This window comes from Ananas comosus, linkage group 22 (assembly GCF_001540865.1).
Source record: "Ananas comosus cultivar F153 linkage group 22, ASM154086v1, whole genome shotgun sequence".
Classification (NCBI taxonomy): domain Eukaryota; kingdom Viridiplantae; phylum Streptophyta; class Magnoliopsida; order Poales; family Bromeliaceae; genus Ananas; species Ananas comosus.
In genome coordinates, this window is record NC_033642.1 from 2,332,449 (window position 1) to 2,358,375 (window position 25,927).

Sequence of the window (25,927 nt, forward strand, 5' to 3'; positions counted from 1 at the left end):
CCCCAAACCACCAGTGCAGAAAGATCATCTCCTTCAAATCCCCCCTTCTGTAGACTCTCCTGCCTGCTCTCCTCGCGCTCTCTAACCATGGCCGGCGGAGTGCACAAAAACCACGAGACGACGCCGACGTACGAAGGAAGGATCACAACGAAGTACGAAGGAAGGATCACCGCCTTCGTCGTGCTCTCGTGCATCACCGCCGCCATGGGTGGGGTCATCTTCGGCTACGACATCGGAGTTTCCGGTTTGTCTGATCTATAACAAACTATAGAAGGAAGCATGTTTGTCCGCTTCCGTTTCATTCTTTTTTTTTTTTCAAAAGATAAAAGATATACATAACTTATCTGAATTATAAACTATTTTGAAAAAACCTATCTAATCTTTTAAAATTTTAATTTTATTGCACAATTTTCGATTTGTTTGATTTGAGTTGACGGACGACACTTTGACTTCAAAATTTAAATACATCGTTTATCGTTACAAATTTAATTAACATATTTCAAACAATTCTCTTAATTATTCATTCATTAAAGTAAGAGATTAGCTTAAATTTTAAAGTCAAGTATCGTTGACTACCTCGGATCAAATAAATTGAAAATTGAGTAGTAAAATCAAAATTTTGAAAGGTTTGATAGTCATGTCAAAGTACTCTACAATTCAGATAAACTCTGTACAATTTTTTTAAACAAGTAGAATTTAAATTAGAATTTTAAGAACTAACTTGATAACTGTGTTAGCTTGAGTTGTTGGCAAATAGTATTTTATTCATTTGTTTCAACACTCTCTGCTTGTTTGGTTAATCATTACGTAAAGTAATTAACTTAAATAAGACATGAGTTAGTAGAATAATAAGCCAAATTTGGTGAGTCCCCCTCTGGTACGAGAATTCTTTTTTTTTTTTTTTTTATTGGAAGTAAGCATCTTGATTTTTTGCATAGCAAATTTCATCTCTTAGATGATTTATTTCATTGAAAAAATAATAATTTAGCGTCCTAATATTTTATTCAATCTATGTATATAACCACACTCTTCATCTACTAAATATTATGTACTTTTTGAGTAATTTAAAAAGACATGTCGAATAAGAAATTCATGCATCCAAACAGAGCCATAATAATTTGCTTGTGTGATTGAAAGTAATGAATGTGATTTTTGCTCCTTTAAAGTCTTGGTATCTATAGTTTGCTAGGATAATATAAAAATAATAATTTGAAGGTGGAATATGATATCTGTTTGACACATTTGATCGCACATTTTATATATCCACTTAATGCTATATACTTTTTAAATAATTCAAAGAAATATAGAGCTATGCTGGATTAGGAGCACATAGATATCAGTGCTATCAAGTCATTTTCGATAATAGAACTTTCAGTTGACGATCGGTTCTGTTAAATTTGATCTAAAAAATAAATTTTCGCAATTTTTAGATATCATTTACATATATAGTGATCGAAAGGGTTCAAAAGCAATAATTTTAATGATAGTGATGAACTATTTGCAAGTTTAACGATATAAGAATATCCAACTTATGTGAAATTTTAATAGAAAAATTTTCTTATATTATATAAAGTAAAATCAATACCTGTGATCTAAATTTTAATGTTATATCGTTACTTTTAATGAAATTTTTATTTTTAATCATTGATTTTGCGCTCTTCGATTATTAGGTAAATGATAATAAAAAATTACAAAATTTATTTGTTAGATACTTTCAATATTTTATATCAAATCTAATATAACTAATCATGGATTCAGAAGTTTCAGCACAAAAAATAGGAGTCAACATGCTTCTAAAACACGCAGTCGGACCTAGAAATATACAGAATGAAATGCTCGTACTTCCAAAGAAGGCTTATTAAGTTTAGGCCGTTCAAAAATTTTTTAAAAAAACCATATTAATATTTATATTCTTTTTTTTTTGTTTTGGCTAAATTACAGAAAATCTTCTGTAAATACACGTCTTTTTAATTTTGTTTTACTTTCAAAAATCAATATTTTGTCTTTTTAAAATTTTAAAAATATTTTCAGAGGAGTACGGCAATAATTTTTAATATATTTATATAATTTTGAAGGGTATATTTTCAATATGAATTATAAGAATTGGATGAAACAATGATGGAACCCTGATGGAGGGTGGCTAAACGCAACAAATTGAAATGTTGCAAGGGTAAAATGTAAATTTTTAAAAATTAGAAAGAAAAAGTAAAAAAATAAAATTAGGTATTTATAAAGAGATTTTATGTAATTTAGCTTTTCTTTTTTTTTTTTTTTGATTAGGGGGAGTGACTTCAATGGAGCCATTCCTGAAGAAATTCTTCCCGGCGGTATACAAGAGGATGCAAGAGGAGGCCGGGGAGGTCAGCAACTACTGCAAGTTCGACAGCCAGCTGCTGACGGCGTTCACGTCGTCATTATACGTCGCCGGCCTCGTCGCCACCCTGCTCGCCTCGCGGATAACTGGGGGAGCCGGCCGCCGCACCTCGATGCTCCTCGGCGGTGCCGCCTTTGTCGCAGGCACGGCGGTCGGCGGGGCTGCCATCGACGTCTACATGCTCATCCTCAGCAGGCTTCTGCTCGGCGTCGGCCTCGGCTTCGCGAACCAGGTCAGTCGTAATTTGCAGCTACTCATCCACACTCCACTGCTGCTGCTCCCTCAACTTAATTTACGCATGCATCAATTGTGTCCAAGTAAAGTATTTGGTTAAAATATAGAGAACATTTCTATAAATATTCACTTTTCTATTTTACTGTAAAAATCTCAGATTTTCTTATTTACCCTAAAAAAATTTTTTTTTTAACCGTTCAAATTCTTTCGAATATATCTCTAAAGTTAAATTTCTGATAACAAACGATTAGAAAAAACCGTTTTCTCCGTGATTTTACCCTTTTAAAATATACCCTTCTACTGTTACCAACTTTTCTAATTTGCCATTATGTTATGAGAAACAAAGTATGTATTTTAACTTTTCATCCTTTCAAATATATATCATTCTACCATCATCAACTTTTCTTATTTATTCTTAAGTTTAGGAGCAAAAGAGATATTTTAATTTTTTTTTTTAAACTCTGATAAAAGTTTAAACCGAATTTTAAATGAGATGACTTAACGGGTGCTAACAGTAGGATTATTTTTGAATAACAGAGAAATATATGAGGAATATAATTGAAATAAAAAAAAAACATGGTTATATAAAATATTTCAGAAGTTTTAAGGGGTATATAGGTAATTATCATTTTTAAAAAATTTACCTATCCCTTTTTAAAAATATATATTTTGTTTTCTTAAAATTTAGAATTGTAGCACTTCGCTCGGTTATAATTTCGTCACTATTTTATACATAATTATATGGTATAGTGGAGAAACTTATTGAGATATTTACTATATTATAAAAAATTGTTAAAATGTATAAATATTTTGGGTGCGTTTGGTTCGAAGTCGGAATCGGAATCAAAATCGGAATCGAAATAAGCTGGAATAGGAATCGGAATGACTTACTACCTAATTTTGTTTGGTTCATTACCTGAATCAGAATCGAAATAAATCATTTCTATTGTCGATGTTTGGTTCAGATAGATATAAAAGACGTAATCAAATTAATATTCTAACTTTATCTTTATAATATATTAATTTAAATCTAAATTGAAAATTAAATATTAAAAATTTACATCAAATTTTGAAATAATGTCAAAATTTTAAATCTATTTTTTTTTAAAAAAAAATTAAACTTTAAAGTTGAGTGGATAATTCAAAATATAAAACTAAATTTCGATTTATTCAAATTCAAACTTAAAATTACAATTTAAATTTTAATTTGAATCCATAAATTTAATTTAAGTTTTAAATAAAATTTGTATATAAATTAAAATTTAATTTAAATTCAAATTCATAAGAGATTCAAAATACTTGATTAAATTTTAATTTTTAATTCAAATTAAAATTAAAATTTAAAATTATAAATTTAATTTCTAAATTTAAACTTATTTTTTAATTAAAAAAGTTGAAAAATAAATTTAATTCGAATAAATATCTATTCCGTCCGGATTCAACTTCCAATCCGGCCTCCTAGGCCGGATTAAAAAAAGAGTTGATTGGAAAATTCCCATTCCACTCAGGAATCGAAATCGAAATGGGACACCTACATACCAAACACCTACAAACGAATTTACCCATTTCGATTCCGATTCCACGGTAAAAAAAAAAAACGAACCAAACACGCCCAAATACTTCCGGTCAACTTAGGTAACTTTATAAAAGAGATTCTCAATATTGAATAATTTACATTTTTTTTGTCTTTTTTAGAATAAAATGAGTCTGTTAGCAATTATCCAGTTGTACCAAATAATTATGCAAGAAATAGTGAAGAGTTTATGTCACATCCCGGATTGTCACGTTCCCCGGGCTCGCCAACAGATCCGCCGTAGATAAAGAGATTTCCCGTGTATACGAAGCATTAGCTGTACCTACAAATAGAATATAACTATTATAAGAAGTACAGAGCTGCTAAAACTGAAATATATATAAATAAAAAGTTCCACTGTACATACAGATTCTAAAATATAATTCTGACCATCCAACATCTAAGATATAACCACCTCTCAGAGAGTAACACTAAATACACTGTATGTACATGGCAATATTCAAAACTATTTCTGGTAGGGATACTTCTTTAGTAAGGTGACCGCGAAAGATAGGGATCTAGTTTGCGACTCACTTATCTTGGTCAGAAGCAGCAGCAGCAACTGACGGCTTTGCAAGAAAAGTTGGCAACAATGGGTGTAAGAACTACTTCAAAATAGACTAGTCGTCAGTGGGTACCGTCACCAACTCCAACGGGCTACCCACTAAGTCTATAGTATGAGTAATAAACTGATAGGTAAAAGGATAGTAAAATAAACTGAAATAAACTCTACATCTAAATGCCACTATACTATCGTTATCCAAACCATACTCTCTGTAGACATATAAATGCATCAGTAGCCACAAATCAGTCACAACTGACCCAACCTCAAGGGACCGCCAACTGGCCAATCTAGCCTGTGCCCAAAATATAACGCATACCACCCACAAGGGTGGCTGGTCCAAGAAAACTGCCCAGACGGGACTACTGCGACATTAACGTAAGAAAAGACTCACGGAGCGGCACTCGTGGGCACGACCCAACCGAGTCTGCAAGTGTATCTCTGTCGAGCTCAATCAGGCTCACACAGACTATAATCAATACAAATGGGTTCAACTGGTCTAACAATCAAGGCTCACGTGCCGTCGGCACAATCTGATACAAGGTGTAAGAATCTGGATCCACTGTCAACCCCGACGGCACCCGATAGTACAAAATAGCCTAACTCTGCTGTAAAAGCGAACTCGGCCCCTCAGTACGAGCGTAATCTCAATCTATACTAGTCTAAGTATCCACGACGCACTAACAGCTATGATACACAAGAAAAATCAGCTCCTGAAGCTAAATCTGATAACTTTTCAAAAAGTGACAGGTGTGGGTTAATAAGTTTTCTCCTAAATCAAATTCTAGTTCAGCAAATAATAATCATCATAAATTAGCTAAGCATATTTCAAAAATTAGATTTCATCTATAACATACAAATCTACAGTTTGAGCTATAAAACATGATGATTATATGTAAAACTATACATCTTGGGGTTTCATATGCTTAGGAGGCATTTTAAAGGCTTCGGACAACATCAACCCATCTTAAATGCTAGTCGAACAACGGCTAGAAGTCGATAGGAGAATCCCCGCACAAAACCAACCTCAACCGAAAATAAACCAGCGGAAAAATAAGATTCGGATCCACTCTGCAGCACTTCTCGGTGCCCAAATCAAGGGTCCAGAACAACAAGCTCGCAGCTTCAGCCTACAAGGGTTAAACATGGAATTTAACACAATTCCTAAGTCTAAATGTAGTGAAATTTCACTCAACTCATTTCAAAAGGCTAAAGTGCAGTTCCCCACGTTTCTCACCAAAATTGAGCTCAAAATGATTACCAAAAAGCCTTCACACAAATTCGGACCTGTTAGAACTAAAACCGAGAAGATCTAGTTCGTCGGATGCGAAAATACCAAAAGAGATCCGAGAAAAAAGAGAAGAAAAATAAAGCACACAATATTTACGTGGTTCGGCCAACGGCCTATGTCCACGGGTGAAGACGGAGCGGAGATCTTCATTATAATCAAAGTGGTGTGCAAAATATACCTCTCTCATAAAATCCTAATCCCAAAAAATACACCAATATTCTCTCTCTCATCTTCCGCACTAAACTAAAGGAATAAAGGGTATATTTATAATAGTGGTTAAATCCTAATACAACTAGGAATACAAATCCACTAAGATTAGGAATATTTCGATAAATTAGGCATAATCTAAACTTAACTTAATAGGATAATTAAAACAGAATAAGGTTAGAAAACCTTGAGGTACTAGAATTCGAGACAAATTTAACAATCTCCACCTTGGCTTGAATTCTATGTCTTCTCCACCAAAATCCCAAGAGCTTCTGAAGTGCTACTGCACATGCGAACAAGTTTACGGAATACTTGACTTTGATTGCCTAAAAAACTTAATGAGCAAATCCGCGGGATTCTATGAAGTGCCAATCTTCTCATTTTCCAACTATGCCGCCTTTTTGCAACCTCTGTTGCATCAAAACGACAACTTGTCGTAGAGCGAAATTGTTGGAGCGATCAAACTTCTCGATCTCAAATTCGTCGATGTCTTAAACACCCAAACAAACACTCCGGCTCTAATACCAGTTTGTTAGAACTAAAACCGAGAAGATCTAGTTCGTCGGATGCGAAAATACCAAAAGAAATCTGAGAAAGAGAGAAGAAAAATAAAGCACACAATATTTACATGGTTCGGCCAATGGCCTACGTCCACGGGCGAAGACGGAGCGGAGATCTTCATTATAATCAAAGTGGTGTACAAAATATGCCTCTCTCACAAAACCCTAATCCCAAAAAATACATCCATATTCTCTCTCTCATCGTCCGCACTAAATCAATAGCAGAAAGGGTATATTTATAATAGTGGCTAAATCCTAATACGATTAGGAATACAAACCCACTAAGATTAGGAATATCTCGATAAATTAGGCATAATCTAAAGTTAACTTAATCGGATAATTAAAACAGAATAGGGTTAGAAAACCTTGCGGTACTAGAATTCGAGACATATTTAACAGGACCCAATTTCTAGATGCCCAGAACTTGCATCAAGAACTTTAGCACTTAAGTAAATATGCAACTCAGCTCAATTTTGAGAAGATTCAGTAATGTTGGGTTCAAACCTTTCATAAGTGAGGGAAGAGCACCTCTAATTCCAGGAATTAGCTCTCTACAAAGATCTGGATTCAAAAATCCAACAAGTCCCTCAAAACCTTCAAAAATTCGCATATAAGCTTAGTTATCTAAAATCTAAGCTAAACTCACCTTGAGATCTGTAATTCAGGTGGGGAATCCCTTCTAAACCAGTGAGGGGTGATGGAAAACCAAATCCAACATAAAAAATCCAGCTCCCAAGGCATTTGGATCTAGCAATTCGAGCTTACATACCTACTTAAATTGATGTTGGAAAGGTTCAACACACTCCCCTTTAAGTCCACAATTCATGAAACCGAGTTAATTTCATAGCAATTGGATGCTCCTACACCGCACACGAGCCGAAACTCTGTAGAATTCTAAGTCCTCAATGCCAAAATATGAAAATTTGAATGAGTGGAGGGGGTTTGGTGCAAAAATGCAAGCTCCCTGTGAAGAAGAGGTGAAAAGACCTCTCAGGGGACGTTCTCCCGTTTTTATAGAGGTACAGGTTGGGTACAATAAGCCTCAAGAATAAGGAATGTAAACCTGTACTACTGTTGAAATCCCCACATTTGGGCACCCAGAACCCAGAAGTGGGCGCCCAGATTCTCCAGCCTGCACGAAACTACACTTCGGGTTCTCCGCCCAGCGGTCCGCTACTCCGCTATCCGGTTCCGGCGGATCTCACCTGCCACGTACACGTGTCAACACGATTAATATTCACGAAGTGAACTTTCGTGCTCAACTTTCGGGCGCCCTAAACTGGGTTTGAAGTGACTTCAATATCCCACACAAAGCATCACTCTGTTTCTGGGCGCCCTAAGCCACTTCTGGGCGCTCTAAACTACCGGAACTTTAGTTTTGGCTTATTTGAGTGCGCATAGTTTGTTTTCGCATCTATTTCATGCCAAAACGATTCCAACTCATCCCAACACTCCACAGATGTGTCGACTAGTCGTTGATACTGTAGTCATTCCGATAGCTAAACTCGAGGGACACTACAGTTTATAACAATGCCGAAGTTAGTACTACAACTCTAAATTTTAAAGAGACAAAATATAGAAAATTTTTTTTAAGAGAAAACCGGTAGATTGTTTTATTAGGAAATTAGAACTATATCAAAGATAACAAAAGAGTTAGATAGTAGACGAACATGATTGTAAAGTTGCATTGGCAACATTATGAGCTTCTGTATTTCGATCTCTTCTAACATAGGAGATAGTAATTAATATTTGGATGCAGCCGCAATAAATTTCTACAGTCGTTAATAAGAGGAGGAGGGGCCCAATTTGACAGTGTGTTAGTAGAAAGAATAGTAAAAGCCTCATTCCAAGCAACAGTGTAAATAGTAGTACTAAAAGCTGGCCATGAACTAACAATTTGAAGAGCCCGTAAGATAACATTCAATATTCCTTTGGCAGTCGAGCTGGCATAATTGAACTCGCTAACATTATTGGGGCAGAACTTAGTTGTACCATGAAAGATCATCCCAATCCCACATAAGCCAACATTCCAAGAAGCTACAGTCCAATACTCTATATCACAGTTAATTCGCACTGCTGCTTTTGGGAGTTGTATGTGCACATTTGAGGCTTCATATTGTTGGGATGCTCATTTAGAGATTCAAATAATTCTTTGGCCTTACTTATAACATTGGTAATATTAAGTTGGTGTTGTCAAAAAATCACATCACACCGTCGTTTCCAAATATGCCAGCAAATAATAAAGATTAGAAAATTATCGTGTTGATAATATAAAAAATCCTTGGAAAAAAAGCACCCAATCAAGAAGGAAATTGGGCTTAGATTCAAATTTGTGACATACTGGACAAACCATCCAAATTGCTCGAGAGAAATCACAAAATAATAGAAGATGTTCAGCAGTTTCATTATGTAAGTTGCATAGAGGACATACCAAATCCCAAGCAAGAATTCTTTTTTTGATAGCCACATTCGTAGGCAGTGCCCGTACAAATGCTCGCTAAAGAAAAGTTTTAATGTGAGGGATGATCAAGGGGCATTTCTAGATGCATTCCAGTGCCCTCGTAATATGATGTGTTCGAGAATAAGATGGCCTATCGATATAGCTGGCAAGAAAATTGTAAGCAAATTTAGTAATTAAACTTCCTGCATCCAAAAATTTTCGAATAAGCTTATCTCGTCCTTCGGTTACACACATTGGAAGTTTTATCCGAATAATTTCATTCATCGAAAAAGGCTCGAAGATTGAATACAGTGTAACAATATCCCATTGTCAAGTACTGATTAGATTGCTAACTTTAAAAGTATTTTTTGGTAACTGAATATTAGTAAGAGAGGGAGTTGCAGGGATCTAGGGATCTTCCTTTATAAGAATAGAAGTGCTACCAGCAATTTACCATACATGTCCTCAACTTATCTCTCATATTAAAAAGAGCCCCCCAATGATTTGTAGCGGCCTATGATTTTGTTGCCGATCAAAAAGATTTCGAGCTAAAATATTTAGCTTTCGTGATTTGAGCCCAAAGAGTAGAAGATTTAGAAAGTATGAGCCAACCCATCTTCATGATAAGAGCTTTGTTGACATAAAGCGGGTCTTTGATTCCAAGTCCGCTAGCATACATAGGACGACAAAGAAACTACTAAGAAAAGTCGCTTATAAGTTTGGAGATTTCCTTTATAGTCTCGTTAGGGAGCAAAGTACTGGACATAGAAAAGATGGGGATGGAAGAGAGTACAAATTTGATCAATGTGAGGCGACCAGCATGTGAGAGGAATTTAGATTTCCATGTGGCTAGTTTAGATTTAAACTTACTAACAAAAAAACAATGAGTAGAGGCCTTAAAGAGAGGGGCCAGAAGCGGGTTTTCTAGGTATTTGTTCTCGTAACACATACATCGAATTTGAAAAGTGTCAGCAATATCCTTTTTAAGTTGTTCATTGACATTGCAGCTAAACCATATAGCAGATTTGGAGTAATTAATTTGCTGTCCAGAAATAGAGCAATAGACCTCTAGAGCTAACTTGATAGCAGAAGCCTCATCGATAGATGTAGTACCAAATAGTATCAGATCATCAGCAAACATAAGATGGTTTATAGGGGGACCAAATTTGTTTAGTCTGTAGTCTTGGATGACGTGAAGAAATTGAAGATGGGGTAGGATTTGAGATAAAGTTTCAGCTCCAATCAAAAAAAGAAAACATGTAGATTTAAGGTAGGATTTGAGACAAAATGTAGATTTTTAAAACATAGGAAGGTAAAGTGAAAATTGTATATTATAGAAGTGTTTTTTTTTCTTAATTTGAGCCACTAATAATTATTTAGTATGAAGATTTTTTTTTAGTTATGATTAAAATTTAGAAGTTTGATTTTTTGGTCAATTTGCATAAAAAATCTACTAGTTTTGAGATTTTGCAAAAGTGGGCCACTATTTTGGATTCTGCAGATTCAGTCTGAATTTTTAGAAAATTGATCAAAATACCTTTATTTTTTTCTCTCTCGCTCTTTGTTTTTTATCTCCAACCCTCATTGCCTCCTCTATCATCTCCACGGCCCTCAATGAAAGTAACGACGGCGGCACCGCCTCCTCTTCCTCCGCCTCCACTGACGCTAGTGCTGAAGGAGGAGAACTCGGAGCTAGTGTGGGTGAGGGCGAAGCAAGCGGAGGCGATGAAGTCGTGACCAAGGTAGTGCTCGTTGTCGCCCATGAGGGTGAGGACAAAGACGCGCCCGCGCTTCTCCAAGGAGCGAAAAAAGATGTAAAGGGTAGAAAAAGTAAAATATAAAAAGAAAAAATAAAGAAAAAATATTTTTTTCCTCCTCAAAAGACCATTTTGTATAGTTGCTACTACAGAAAAGGCCAAGAAGAAAAAAGAAGACGATATCGAACTGCTCAGATAAAGTTGCACTGTTTCAAAAAAATTACACTGTTTGAAACGAACGTTGCACTATTTGAGACGAAAATTATACTCTTTGAAATGAAAATTGCACTTTTTGGACTAAAGTTATACTGTTTGAGCGAAAATTGCATCTACAGCCTCTTCGCCATGGAGAGGCCTTCTGCTCCATCACGGTCTCAAAGCGGCCCTTCCTAGCCTCCCTCCTCACTCTCCTTCGCATTCCAGGGGGGCCCCACCCGCTTGATCAAGGATGTGCTCAAGGCGCTCTGCATTTGGCAACTGCACTTAAACTGATCCTTTTAGCAATAATGGAAGCACTCCAACTCAGATAATGAATTCTTTTGTCTAACTCGGCTCTGCATTCAAACTTCCTAAGTCTCGTTCGAGATAAGCGCTGCCATGACTGCCTCTACACTTATGGTCTCCGTACTATAAAGCAAGGTCACTAGATACTCTTTTGCCATCATAGCGTATTATCCTCATCATCCAGGTTGACTCGAATATTAGTCAACTAGGCCACCATCTTAGTGAACTCATTTAGGTGTTTATGTAGACTCGGCACATCATACATTCACAGTGTGTGTAGCCACTCCTTAAGATACAATTTGTTCATTCAGAATTTGGTCATGCACATTTTGATCTTCCAACTTTTTCCACAATTTGTTGATTTTGACTCATCGGCTATATTGTAAAGAACTTCATCCGCTAACAATTAATAGTGAAGCATACTTGGTGCCTTCCACTTTATCTTCTTTGATGTCGCGTGCATGACCTCCACTAGCCGCTCAACATCTGGTCCAACTTTTTTTTGTATCAAGATTGCCTAAATTTTAATATAGCTGAAATTGTTTTTACCATCAAACTTATCTATTTGAACTTTGTTGCCATCTTCATTGATCTCTTCCAAAGATCAATAACTTTATACTCTAATACTGGTTGTTGAGAATCCACAATCCACTTTGATACTAATTGTTGTAGATCTAATGCTATCTCTCACATTGGCTTTCGGGATTTCACAATGAAAGCATCAAATCAGGTTTACCTTAGCAAAAGCTAGTACAATTATAGCAGAAAGAAAATTTACGAAAAAAATATCAATAAAATAAAATTCACTAATCAAAAAAAGAATTACACCTAACTTTTTTTCAACACAGAATATTTCAGTCCAAGCCTATTTTCTAAATCTCTCTTATTCTCTTTTGTCTCTTTTATCTCTTTAGAAAAAGACTTCTCCTTTTCTCTCTCATAAGTATAGGCGCACTAGATGCATGCAAACTTAAAGTCACTCTCTCCCCGCACATCACATGTGCATGTATGTATATATATATGAGTCCGGCTACTATACTATAGTATTAAGCTCTTGGTGCTATCAAGGTTTCCGCCGCTAGATCTACATCTTTGACCATTTTCACCCGTTAGATCATACTATTCAACTAGCCACCTACTCAACCCTAGTGGATTACTATCATCCTGACCGGAGACCACTATCATCTTAGCCGCACATCCCTTCATCCATGGTCCGAAACCTAATAACACTAAGTACTTGATACTATTAGTTGTATAGTAGCCTAATTCTGTATCTAGAGAGAGTTGAGTAGAATGCTATTAGTAGCAAACTGGCTCCATTGCCACCCATTTATTTTTGACGATGGAGCCTCCAAATCGACGATCAGCACTATTGAATATGATCTATACCATTCACTACAATAAAAATAGTGTATAACGATACTTTTAAATGTCGGTACAAGAAAAAAAAAATGTTGCTGACTAAATTACCGACACTTTTTAAAAGTGTTGCTATAAGTGGGGTCGCTATATGTAGGGCCGTTTTGATGTTGGCACTCACTCCTCTAGCGACCTGTGGCGGAGGGACATTGGAGATCGTAGCTCTCTACAGTCCCTGCGGTTAGAATGATGTGGGCCCCTTAGGATTGAGTGGGTAGTTTGTTGAATAGTATGATCTAATGGATGAAAATGATTAAAAACATAGACCTAGCGGTAAAAAATTTACAAGCACCAAATATTTTGTGCTTTTACAAGCACTATAGCCGGACTCTCTCTCTCTCTCTCTCTATATATATATATAGAGTTAGGCTGCTATACTATCGGTAGCACAGAGACCTCCGTGCTACCAAGTTGATTTCGATGATGTGGCTTCTGAATCGAGAAATTATAATTTAACTATAATATATAGAAACATTAAAATATACGGAAAGACCAATACAATAAGAAATTCTGCTCTACTTTAAATTTAAATCGAGAAATAAACTTGTAGATTTAAATTATCATCCTTATCTAATTATAATTTAACTACAAATCCAACTAAATCGCACTACGCACGCCTCCGCCAACTGCATTAAAAAAAATTCACCTGTTAGAACGTTTTATCAAAACGCCTAAAAGACGTTCGATCTCAGCCCAGATTAGCCGCAAAGATTTGAAAGGCCAGCCATTTATGGTTTGGTCTTAGTTTCAAGCTTTGAGAACGCAACTTCGAAGTGTACTCAACAGGCTTCTTAATTACTGAAGTGTAGAGTTTCGAGTAATAAAGAAAACTCGATCGAACCGTTTTCTCTCTGATCAATGCTTAAGACAAAGTTAAAAAATTTTCGGTCTTAGAAATTCGATAGGCGGACAAATCAAAACACGACACGTGCCCAAACAGTATTTGCAGACTAATAAAAACCATGAGGTTTTGCTAAAAGAATTGTCATCTCTAAAAGTAGGCATCTGCCCTATTGATAAGATGTCAACATCGAATCCCAAAATTTCCGCAAAGCTATAGATGTACGGACAGGGACTGGTTTGGCAATAGATTAATTTATGGCAATGGATTAATTTAATACAGGTATTTATAAATATAGATAAAGTTTAACTTTTATATGTTATCTTTTCAAAAGTTTTAATATTTTTAAATATATTCATCTGATTTGTTATCGTTAAAGCACTATCTATTTTATAAGTGAAATGATCTTTTTGTCATTATAAATATGTCCCTCAAAAAATTCCAACGTTTGTTAATTAAAAAAGAATAAAAATATCAATTCACTTCATTAACTAACTAATTAGGATTAAATATTTAATCTATGGTTAACTAAAATTTTCTAACAGATTCTAACTGTAGGGACATATTTGAAAACATTAGGATTTTTATAGAAACAACGCATGAAAGTTGAATTTTATAGAAATATATTTGTAATTTACTATAGGGTTAATATTTACAGGAACCTGTATGCAATTAACCCGTTGGCAATTATCAAAGATACATTGTCAAGGACCACGACCAAGACGTTGATCGGTCATCTAATTAATTTGCTATAAAGGGATATCAATCATGCACCGTCTTTTTCATGCACGGCCACATTATATATTAAAAAATAATTTCAAAAGATATTAAATAATATTTTCCAAATACTTTTGAGTATTTTTGTTGTGCTCAACTAGAGATGCAAACTAGACAGATAGGAAGGCGGGAAAGGTCTCCTACCATAAACTCTGTTTCTTGTTGAATTGGAACGAATATGGAGTGTATTAATTTTTATTCTAGTTTTAATTTATCACCCTATTTGAGACAATAAGTATATCTATTGTGGCACCTTGGAATTCGTAATAGTTCTATATATAATAGGGCTAAATCTTTTAACCTAATAATAATATATTGGGTGGTGGTTTGGTGTAAAAGGTTAAGAGGATAAAATGTGCTACAGCTAGAGTGGCACTGAGATGGGTGTGTTGGAAAAATCTTTCTGATCTTTTATTACAATATTCTTTTAAAAACCAATTCGAAAATTTAAATTACAAGTTTCGAAATATTCCGCAGAAGAAATTAAATAACAAATACTATAAAGAAAAGGTTTAAATAAGGCCTGTGGATCGAGACGTACAGAGCACTGTCTTAGAAACGAAATTGCCCCTCCACGTGCAAGGCTTTCCGGTAGTTACTCCTAGCGATACAACAACCACGTTCCACCTCGTCGGCACGCTTCCAAGGTGGCGCAAGATGAACCTAACCAGCTCCAGATCAAACAAACGAAAACTAGGCGAAAATCCAGAAAGCAGAAAAAGACAAAAGGCTTTAGATATGCTCGGGTTAAGATAAGTCTATGATTATACTGATAAGGATTAGGATTAAAATAAAGATAAAACCGACCAAAAAAAAATAAACCAGGTGTATGAACCGCGCGCGCCGCCACCCGCAAGGCCCGGGTCGTGCCGTGCGTGCATTTAAACGAGAGTATTACTCTCACATTCTTCCAAGCAACTAGCTTGAGAACAAGAAAATATATAAAAACAACAAACACCCTTTTGGTTTCCAATGTGGGACTAAACATCACACATGCAAAATTTTAGTTGGGCTCCCCAAGCGGCCCATTAACAATTATTGGGCTCTCAAGAGGCCTTAACAAGTTTTAAATTATAACAAACCCAATAAAATCCAATAGGGTGAATCCCTGGAAAGAGGAGAATCACAGTTGGTATCAAAGACAAGCGCTAGTCGGAAGTACGAGATAAGTCTCGGCTGAATTAGGGCTATATAACGAGTAAAGTGCGACTTTCCGGCTACTGACCGTTGTGGGGTATAGTGCAGTTCTCCACAAATTAAGCCAGCTAGGCCTAGTGAGATGTCGTCTGATACTTGTGAGTATGTTTGAGCCTGACGAATACGTTAGAGCTTAAAGGGGAGAAGAATGTCACACTCTAGAATTCGAAATCTTACACCCCACCCATCTTTTGTATGGAGTTTTTCTAATAGTCATATCAGGACGACAGTCGGAGAAATCTCATCCATAAAATAATATTTACACCCCAAATTAAAGAAATGCATATGTAGCATTTTCTTATGATTTTTGTCTCTAATTAAAGAGTCCAAACATCATTTTCCTTTAGGATGGTAGGCTTGACTATATGTTATTTTTAAGTCTGGGCAAAGACCCAGATATCTTGTTGCTTGTGCAGCTGTGCTGCCGGGTGCTCTCCCTATCCAGTACAGATGATAAGCCAATTGTTCATATATAACGACTCAAGGCATCTGAATCATTCAATCTGAAAAAGCTTGAATGCATCTTTTACATCCACTAATGGGTGGTAGGATTTTTCTGCCGAGAATTTTCTACTCACGTGCCCCGCAGCAAGAGCACGATTGGTTCTTTTTTAGGAACATTTTGTAGTCTAATAATCACCATCGCTGCCGACCGTTTCTATTGCAAGTGGCAAAAGATTTGATAGTTGGTACCGGAGGTTTCAATTTCGAATCTTAGTTAATTCAGATTTTCAGCTAAGTTTATTTCTAAATAAAATAAATGAAGCGGGTAACGTGCTAGTGTGCTACCTATCTCTCCTATCTCATAGAAATAAATGAAGCGGGTAGCGTGCTACCTATCTCGCTTATCTCTCTCTAAAATAATGATAATAATAATAATAATAATAATCACCATCTCATGTTTGTTCCATAGAAATTAGAGTTTTGGTTGAATTGGAGTTTGGTGAAAATTATTTTTTTTTTCTGTTGTTTGTTTTATAGCTATAAAAGTAAAATTCTTTCACTTCGATCTACCGTTTGTTTGGATAAATTGCATTGTTATTCCCTAAACTTTTGGCGAAGTTTTACTTTACCCCTTGAACTCTTAAAGTGGACATCTAACATCCTAAACTCTAATATTTCATTTATATTACCTCTTCCGTCAGTTTTCTGTCAAGCTTTGTTAATCGAAAACTGACGGAAGGGATAAAACGAATGAAATATTAAAGCTTAGGATGTTAGATGTCTATTTTAGGAGTTTGGAGGTTAAGTAAAACTCATTAAAAGTTAATGAGGTAGCAGTGCAATTTATCCCCTAGAACTTTTGACTATAAATTATTTTACTATAATATGTTACTTATGAATTGACTATTAACTCTCAAGTTAGTGATCATACTTGATTTTGAATTTATTTATATATTTTATTTTAAAATAAATCATATCATAATTTATCCTACATTTTATTGTAATAAAATAAAAACGAAAGAAATAAATTAGAGCGGTTTAAAGATAAGAAAAGAGCAATACTAACTATCTATGATCTATACTATTGAAAGTATTTGAAAACTAAATTTCATAATTTTTCGACATTATTTGGCTACTGATCAAAAGGTTTTAAAATTGATAATTTTAAAGGTCGTTGTGATACTTTTGTGAATTTAACAATGTAAAATAATTAAAATCTGATGAAACTTTTATAGAAATTTTTTCCACTATTTGGAGTAAGGTCAGTGTCACGTCCCGGATTACTACGTTTCTCCGGACATGCCAACAGACCTGTCGTATGCATAATTTTTTCGTGTATACGAAGCGACAGCTGTACCTGTAAATAAATTATAGCTGGCAGTATAAAGCTGCTAAAACTGAAACATATATGTAAAAGCATACTAAGCCCATTATACATACAATATTCACAATACAACCTCGCTCCAGCGAGTATAACAAAACATACTAGTATGTACAAGGAAACAACTCAAAACTATCTCTGGAGGGGGTATTCCTCTAGCACAATGACTCGGGAAGGTAGGGATCTAGCTCGCGACGTCCTTACCACGGTCAGAATCAACAGCAACAGCAACGGACGGCTCTACAAAAAGGTAGCAACAACTAAGTGTGAGAACTACTGCAAAACAAAATAGTTCTCAATGAGTACCTTCACCGAGCCTAACGACCCTAACGACCCTAACGACCTACCCACTAAGTCTACAATAAGGTATGTAAAGGACAGTAAAGTAAGCTGGAAGAAACTCTACAGTTATATGCTACTAGACTACCACTATCCAACCATGCTCACTGTAGACATAGAAATACATCACTAGCTACACACTGACCCAATCTCAACGGACTGCCAACTGGCCCGTCCAGCCTGTATCCAAACTACATCGCACACCACCCGAGGGGGTGGCCAGTCCAAGAAACTGCCCTAACGGAACTGCTGGAACATCAACGCAAGTAAAGCCTCACTCCGAAACGGCACTCGTGGGAGTGACCCAGCCGAGTATGCTAGTGTGTCACTGTCAAACTCAATCAAGCTCACATAGCCTATAGTCAATACAAATGGGTCAAACTTAACAACTAAGGTTCACGTGCCCTCGGCACAATCTAATACAAGATGTAAACATTTGGGTCCACCGTCAACGGCCGACAGTACGGAACAGTCCAAACTCTACTGTAAAACAAGCTCAACACGAGTGTAATCTCACCATACACTAATCAAAATATCCACGACGCACTAACAGCGGTGATACAATAAAGAAATTAGCTCTTGAAGCTAAATCTGTTAATATTTTGAAAATGATAATATAGGTTTAACGATTTTCACCTAAGTTAAATTCTAGTTCACCATATAAAATTCATCTAAAATCATTAGGTTATACTCCAAATTCAGATTTCATAAAAGCATGCAAATTCATGAATTCGAGCTACTAAACATGATGATCTACGTAAGAAAATATATGCTGATACTCTACGACTTAGGAAAAATTTCGACGATTTCGATAAATATTAACCCACCTCGAACGCTCGTCCAACGCCGGCTAGAAGTCGATAGGAGAAACTCCGCGCTCGCCCGACCTCCAACGACTCAACCGGGAACAACCCACGCACACGGACGATCCTCCTAAGCAAAGAAGGAAGGAACTGAGATCTACCCTTAATTAGCTAGAGAGAGAGAAGAGGAGGAGAAGCTACGGCATTCTCCAAGCTTCCAAGGCTAATATATAAGCTGGGGGTCGGTTGGAACAAACGCCACGGCGAAATGACCAAAAGATCCCTTACCAACTCAATTCTGCCGCCTGGGTACCGGTACTCAATTTGGGTACCGGTACCCAACACTCAACCTATGAACTCACGTGCTGTGTACCGGTACTAGCCCGATGTAGTATCGGTACCCAGTCCCAGTACCGATACTCACCAACAGGTACCAGTACTCGACGCCAAGCTGCACAAACCCGAGAGCAACAAACCATGTAATTCCTCTAGGGTACCGGTACACCTCTCAGGTACCGGTACACAACACTCAAAATCCTGCTTAATTTTGCAGATTTCGGTGTTCGAATTTCAACTCTCACAGCTCCGAATCCGTTTTCGCGTCTATTTCACGCCAAAACAATTTTGACTCGTCCCGACACTCTACAGATGTGTCGACAAGCCACTGATGCTGCCGTTAATCCGACCACTAACCCTAGAGACACTACAGTCAGTATCTTTGATCTTAAATTCAAATTGTTAATCATTATTTTTTATAAGATTTTTATTTTCAGCTATTTATTTTAAGACTACTGATTTGATAGGTAAATAATATCGAAAAAGTATAAAATTTAGTTTTCAAAACTTTCAATAATGTAGATCAAATCTAATAGAGTCGACTGTCGATTTGGAAGCCGTATCATTGAAAATAATTTGGTAATACGGAGGTCTCTGTGCTGCCGATAGTATAGCAGTCGGACTCTATATATATATATTGAATATTAGAACACTAAAATACTATTCTTTTGTAGCTAAACCATTTAGAATAATCAATTTTTTCATATGATATTAGAGCCTTGACGTGGAATTCTATCATACTCCTTATTCTATTTAATTTTTTCATATGATTTCCAATTTTGAGCTGGTTAAACCATTAGTCGAGCTAGAGAACTGAATGAGCTGGTTAAACGGTGGTCGAACTAGAAAACTGACTACTAGTTTTGAACTAGTTGACCCACTAGCTGATAATTTTTTAAATAACCAAATAATGAAAGAAAAATATTAAAATACGTTGTTATTTATTTTTCTTACAAACCTAACAAATGAAGTCTGAAAAAATACTTTTTTATTTTTCTATAAATCAAACATTAAATATTGTAAAATTATCTTTGCACCAAAAATATTTTTTATTAAAAATATACTCCGTAAGCAGAACGGTATTAGAAAGAGTAAAGAAGATCTTACGCAAATGCTAATTCAGTGTTTTTTTTTTGTTTTTTTTGTTTTTTTTTTTCTTTTGATGCAGGCCGTTCCACTGTACCTCTCAGAAATGGCGCCGCCGCAGTACCGAGGAGCATTCAACAACAGCTTTCAGTTCAGCATCGGTTTGGGCGCGCTGTCAGCCAGCCTCATCAACTACGGCACCGAGAAGATCAAGGGCGGCTGGGGGTGGCGCGTCTCCCTGGCATTGGCCGCCGTCCCCGCCGCGCTGCTCACTCTCGGCGCGCTCTTCCTCCCGGAAACCCCCAACAGCCTCATCCAACAGGGCAAGGCCGACCGCCGCAACGTCGCCAACCTCCTGCAGAGGATAAGGGGGTGCGAGGACGTCGGCGCGGAGCTGGACGACCTCATTGCGGCCAGCGATGCCGCCGCGAAGATTCCCCCCGGCCGCAGGCAGTTCGAAGCCATTGCGCGGCGAGAGTACCGCCCGCAGCTCGTGATGGCCGTCTTGATACCTTTCTTCCAGCAAGTCACCGGGATCAACGTGATCGCATTCTACGCGCCGATCCTCTTCCGGACCGTGGGGTTGGCCGAGGGCGCGTCGTTGCTATCGGCAGTCGTCACGGGTATTAAATCGTTATTTACTATCTAAAACTTTTTAGAGAATGAGAATTGCTTGTATTTTTTAACATAGAATTAGAATAGAAAATTCTAAATTTGAATCATGTTAGACACTTAATATTATTAAATTTTATTTAATTTAAATTTTTATCTTGCATCTAGCAAAAAGTCACGAACTCAGACATGAGAGTGGGAGTTGTTAAATATTAAAGGGTTAAATACATACAGATTTCTGCAAATATAGTAAATTGCAAATATATTCCAACAATATTCAATTTTCATATATTGTCCCTATAAAAGTTCTAATATTTTCAAGTATGGCACTTTAGTTTCTTACCGTTAGATAACAGTTTATATTTTAATAGTAAATAAGTAAAATGTCAATTTTGCCATCACAAATATATCCCTCTAAAAATCACAATAATATAATATAAAAGGGATAAAAATATCAAGTTATCTCATAAATTAATCAGAATTTAGTATTTAAGCTATAGTTAACTAAATTTTTCTAACAGATTCTAACGACAAGAATATATTTAAAAATATTAGGATTTTGATAGAAATAATATATAAAAGTTGAACTTTATATAAATATATTTGTAATTCATTATATCTATAGAAAGTTGTATGCAATTAACACAATATAAAAATATTTAAATATTGTTTTCTAACCGGTAAGTCTTAAGGTTTGATTTTAGAGAATAACGGTTGTTTTGATGGTATTATTCAACTCAGGCGTTGTCGGCGCGGGCTCCACATTCATCGCGATGATGGCGGTCGACCGGCTCGGCCGGCGAGCCTTGCTCATGATCGGAGGGATCCAAATGTTCGCCGCGCAGGTGATCGTCGGGGGAGTGATAGCGGCGAAGCTCGGGGACGAGGGGGGGATGAGCGAGGGATATGCGTACCTGGTGCTGGTGATGATCGGCGTGTACGTGGCCGGGTTCGGGTGGTCGTGGGGCCCGCTGGGGTGGCTGGTGCCGAGCGAGATATTCCCGCTGGAGGTGCGGACGGCGGGGCAGAGCATTACGGTGGCGGTCAGCTTCTTGTTCACCTGCGTCGTGGCGCAGACGTTTCTGGCGATGCTCTGCCGTCTCAAGGCGGGGATCTTCTTCTTCTTCGGCGGGTGGCTGCTGGTCATGACTGCTTTTGTGTATCTGTTGCTGCCGGAGACCAAGAACTTGCCCATAGAGCAGATTGGATTGGTGTGGAGAGAGCACTGGTTCTGGAAGAGGATTGTGGCCGGGGGTGATCCGGTTGGGGGAGCAAAGTGAACGATCATTTTGTTCTTGAGATTGATCAATTGTTGGGATCCCGTATGTCAGTCACACCCCAAAATTTGAAAAATAAAAAAAAAAATTTAAATTACAAAGACCTTTCTTACAAATATTCCTTCTTTTTTTTTTTTTTTACTATTTTCTTTCTAATTTTCAAAAATATACATTTTACCTCCCTAAATATTTTAATTTGTGGCATTTAGCTCTCCTCTGTCAGAGTTCTATTATTATTCCGTCATTTTCTTATAATTTATATCAAAAATACTCGTCAAAATAATAGAAATGTAATAAAATTTTATTTTTTTCTTATAGAAAAAATATGGATAATTTGATTATTTTGCCCTCTCTATTAACGCCGCACCTTTCTGAAAATATTTCTAAAATTTTAAAACAATAAAATGTAGATTTAACAATAAAATGTAGATTTTTATAAGTCGGGAAAAAAAAAGTGAAAAATGGATATTTGCAGGAGAGTTTTTATAATTTAGCCTAAAAGAAAGGGTAAACTTCAATTGGCGCGCCCCCCCCCCTTAGCTTAATTCATTTTTTAGTTTGCTATCATGCGGTTTAAAAAATTATATTTTGTTATCCTATAATTTAGCTCATTTTTATTTTGTCGCCCTATTGTTCAAGAACTTATGCTTAACTATACTACGATTATCAAAAAAATTTTGCTATCATATTTAATAATAAATTTTTTAATAAAATAAGAGATAAAATTATAGGATAGTCAAATGTAACTATTTGAACAAGAAGATTCTAAAGTAAAAATTAGCTAAATTATATGGGAAAAATTTGAAAGTTCTCCTAAAAGAAAACATATATATAAATATGTGTGCGCGCGAGAGAGATAGAGAGAGAGAGAGAGAGAGAGAAAAGTAAAATATGCAAAATTAAAAGATCATGCAATGTACAGACACAATTATAGTGTAAAAGGAGTTCATAAATCAAAATCAGAATTTACCGATACGCTCCTGTTCTAAAGTAAAAAAAAAAATTAAAAATATAGAAAGCTAATGTTTCAGCGCAAAAACATTAATTTAAGGCTAAATTATAAAAAATCTCCTATAAATCTCTTTGTAAATATATTAATTAGATTAATTAACAATTTGATAGTATAATTAAAATTAATTAGAATTTAATTAATCTTGTTCCCACTTGTTCTAGGAAAAAGGGTGGAACAGTAATTTCAGGCTTGTACCGAATTATGCAAGGTTATTTTATATACCTAAGAACTATTATTTTCAAATATGAAATTTGTGTTTGGATATAAAAGGAGGGATAACTCCTTATCCCCCAATCTTTGAACCAAACATTGTAAGGCCGAGTTAACGGTTCTTGATTTTTTTTAAAAAAAAAATTATTTTGGCATGTGTTTAGTTTCTCTATTTCTCATTATTTTGATATTTAAAGTTTTTCCTGTGTATTTTATTAGAAACTATTTTTGTAACAAAGGAATGATGGTTTGTGTCAATGTTTTTAAAAGTAGTTTGATCTTGCCTGTTGGATCATGAACTAGTAACCTGAGGCTGCGTTTGGTTGGAGAACTAAATTTTGGAGAACAATTTTTATTATTTTCAAAAACAAGAGATATTCCAGTGCAAGATAGAATAATTATAAATTTGTGTTTGGATGCATTCGGAAATATTCTAGAGGATATCCTTAGTAGCGTTTGGATAAAATGTTTAGAACAATGTCTAAATATATTTTTAAAAATAAAATAATTAATTTATATTAGTATATTTTATATAAAATTATTTTTATAGTAATTTATAATATAATATTTCATGTAACAATTTAATTTAAAATAGTATATTTATTTTATTATATATAATAATATATTATATGTAATAATTTATTTTATATAATTTATTCATAATATATGTAATGAATAAAGTATAAAACTAACAATATCCTTATAATTTTAATTAATAATAGTATAAATTTCAATACAAATTAAAAATATACATAATACATGAAAAAAATAATTTTTTATATATAATACTTAATATAAAATAAAATAATTAAATATTAAAATATAATTGATAAAATTTAATAAAATAAATAATATATCAAATTTAATTAATTTATATTATATAATAAATTTTAGGTATAAATATATTATCATAAAAATAATATTTATATTAATATATTTATTTATATATCTATTTATCTAATAAAATAAAGAGAAGAACAAAGTTATTCTCAGTTTTCCTAGAAATAATTTTTAACGAGTTATTCTAGAACAACCTAGAACAACCCGCTTTGATCAAAACAATCCATTCTCCGTAGTTCTTTCACCATTTGATTACAAATTGGGAGATATCCCACCTTGTTTCGGAATATCACCGCTACCAAACGCAGCCTGAACGATTCAAGTCAACGCATAAAATTGGCTTAAAAACCATAGTAAAGACATAGACAGGTAATATTTTATGAACATATTACTGTAGTGCTATAGTTTCAGAATGTTGCCTTACATATTATTAATATATTATCATCATAATATAAAAACTTTTGATTGATTATATACCATATGTGATTGCCAATACATGACATCAATATTAGAAATTTGTTTATTCGAATGAAAATGAGAAGAGGGAAGTGATTTTTTCAACCGTAATCGGGCACTTCCGGTACATGGTTCACCGTAATATAGTTACATCTGAAACTAGAAATTTTTCATGTAATTTAACTTCATTGACGGTGGGGCAAAGTCAATTATGGGACGGAGATATGTGAAAAAAAAATATATAGTACAAAATAAAAGAAAAACCTTTTTATTTATTATATTATAATATATTATAATTATATAATTATATTGTTTTTTATTAGTATTATAATTTATTATTTATCAAGTAATATAATAGACAATAATATTATTTTACTCCAATCATTTTCTACCAATTAAGTAGTAGCCATAAAAACAAATAGCGGGAGCGCAAACATTTTCACCTAAACTCTAGTTAAATCTAAAATTCACCTCAATTAAAAGTCCAGTTTCAATGAAATAAACATGTCCCGAAGGTAACACAATAATGAATTTACAAGCATGATAAATTTAAAAGCATTTCTTTTCTAACCATTGTAACACAATTCTCCAATTTTTTGAGAAGTTTCTGAAGCAGGATTATTTGATTGTCCAAATAGTTCTCCAAATTATTCATTATATCTAAATATTAATAAAAATTTACAAAAATAATAAATAATTAATGAATTAATTATCTAATTTATGTAATATCTATGATATTTTTTAAAAGAAATGAGTAATAAGGCAAGAATATTATACTCGGCACGAATTCAGGCTACGGGCCAGCATGGCCTATGGCCTGGACAAGGCCAGTCTGGACCGTGTTGGGCCACGGTCCGGCCTTTTTTCTAATTTTTTCTTTGTTCATATTTTGATTTTTTTTTTTACTTTTATCATTAATTTTATGAAAAAATATTTTTTTTTATTAAATAAATAAATTTTATATGACTTTTTGAGAAAATTAGTTAAAATTCAAAGAACTTAAATTGATATTTGAAAGAATAAATTAAAAGATTAAAAAATATATTAGAAAAAAGATAAAAATAAATAAACATGTCAGAATTGCCCGTAGACTCAACTTGGGCTATAATGGGTGGCACTCGGTCATATGCCCGGCCCGTTTTACACCCAAATTAATACCTATAATTTTAGTTATATGCACTCATATTTTATTTTATTATTACCGAATATTTGCCAGGGTTTAAATTTTTTCCTACTCCAAACATCTCTACTTCATGTCAATTTGATGTGAAGCCAAGCTGGCGACTATGCTTCTATCCCATTTAAATATTTGAACCTTTAGATCTAAAAGTTGAAATGCTGAACTTTGAAAAATATTTTGTTTTACTCCTTAAAATTGCAAATTTATTTCACTAT

At 34.9% G+C, this 25,927-nt stretch overlaps 1 protein-coding gene and 1 long non-coding RNA gene across 2 annotated transcripts in view; one reads left to right on the plus strand and one right to left on the minus strand.

Annotated features, from left to right (window-relative positions):
- On the plus strand, positions 1–22,145 carry LOC109726972 (hexose carrier protein HEX6-like). Its single transcript, XM_020256801.1, has 4 exons — positions 1–244; positions 2,281–2,606; positions 20,208–20,748; positions 21,479–22,145. Exons 1-4 carry the CDS (start codon positions 88–90, stop codon positions 22,015–22,017), a joined length of 1,563 nt encoding a protein of 520 aa, XP_020112390.1. The 5' UTR covers positions 1–87; the 3' UTR covers positions 22,018–22,145.
- The window catches only part of LOC109726973, a 10,968-nt gene continuing 6,991 nt past the window's right edge, over positions 21,951–25,927 (minus strand). The window contains exon 3 of the long non-coding RNA XR_002220663.1: positions 21,951–22,031. This is a non-coding gene — a long non-coding RNA (uncharacterized LOC109726973). The remainder of the gene's footprint in view (positions 22,032–25,927) is intronic.

Bases quoted from the DNA above. Each gene is read 5' to 3' on its own strand.
- LOC109726972 (XM_020256801.1), top strand. From the start codon at position 88: ATGGCCGGCGGAGTGCACAAAAACCACGAGACGACGCCGACGTACGAA. The intron at 2,607-20,207 runs GTCAGTCGTAAT...CTTTTGATGCAG, and splicing joins GCCTCGGCTTCGCGAACCAG to GCCGTTCCACTGTACCTCTC. The intron at 20,749-21,478 runs GTATTAAATCGT...TATTCAACTCAG, and splicing joins GCTATCGGCAGTCGTCACGG to GCGTTGTCGGCGCGGGCTCC.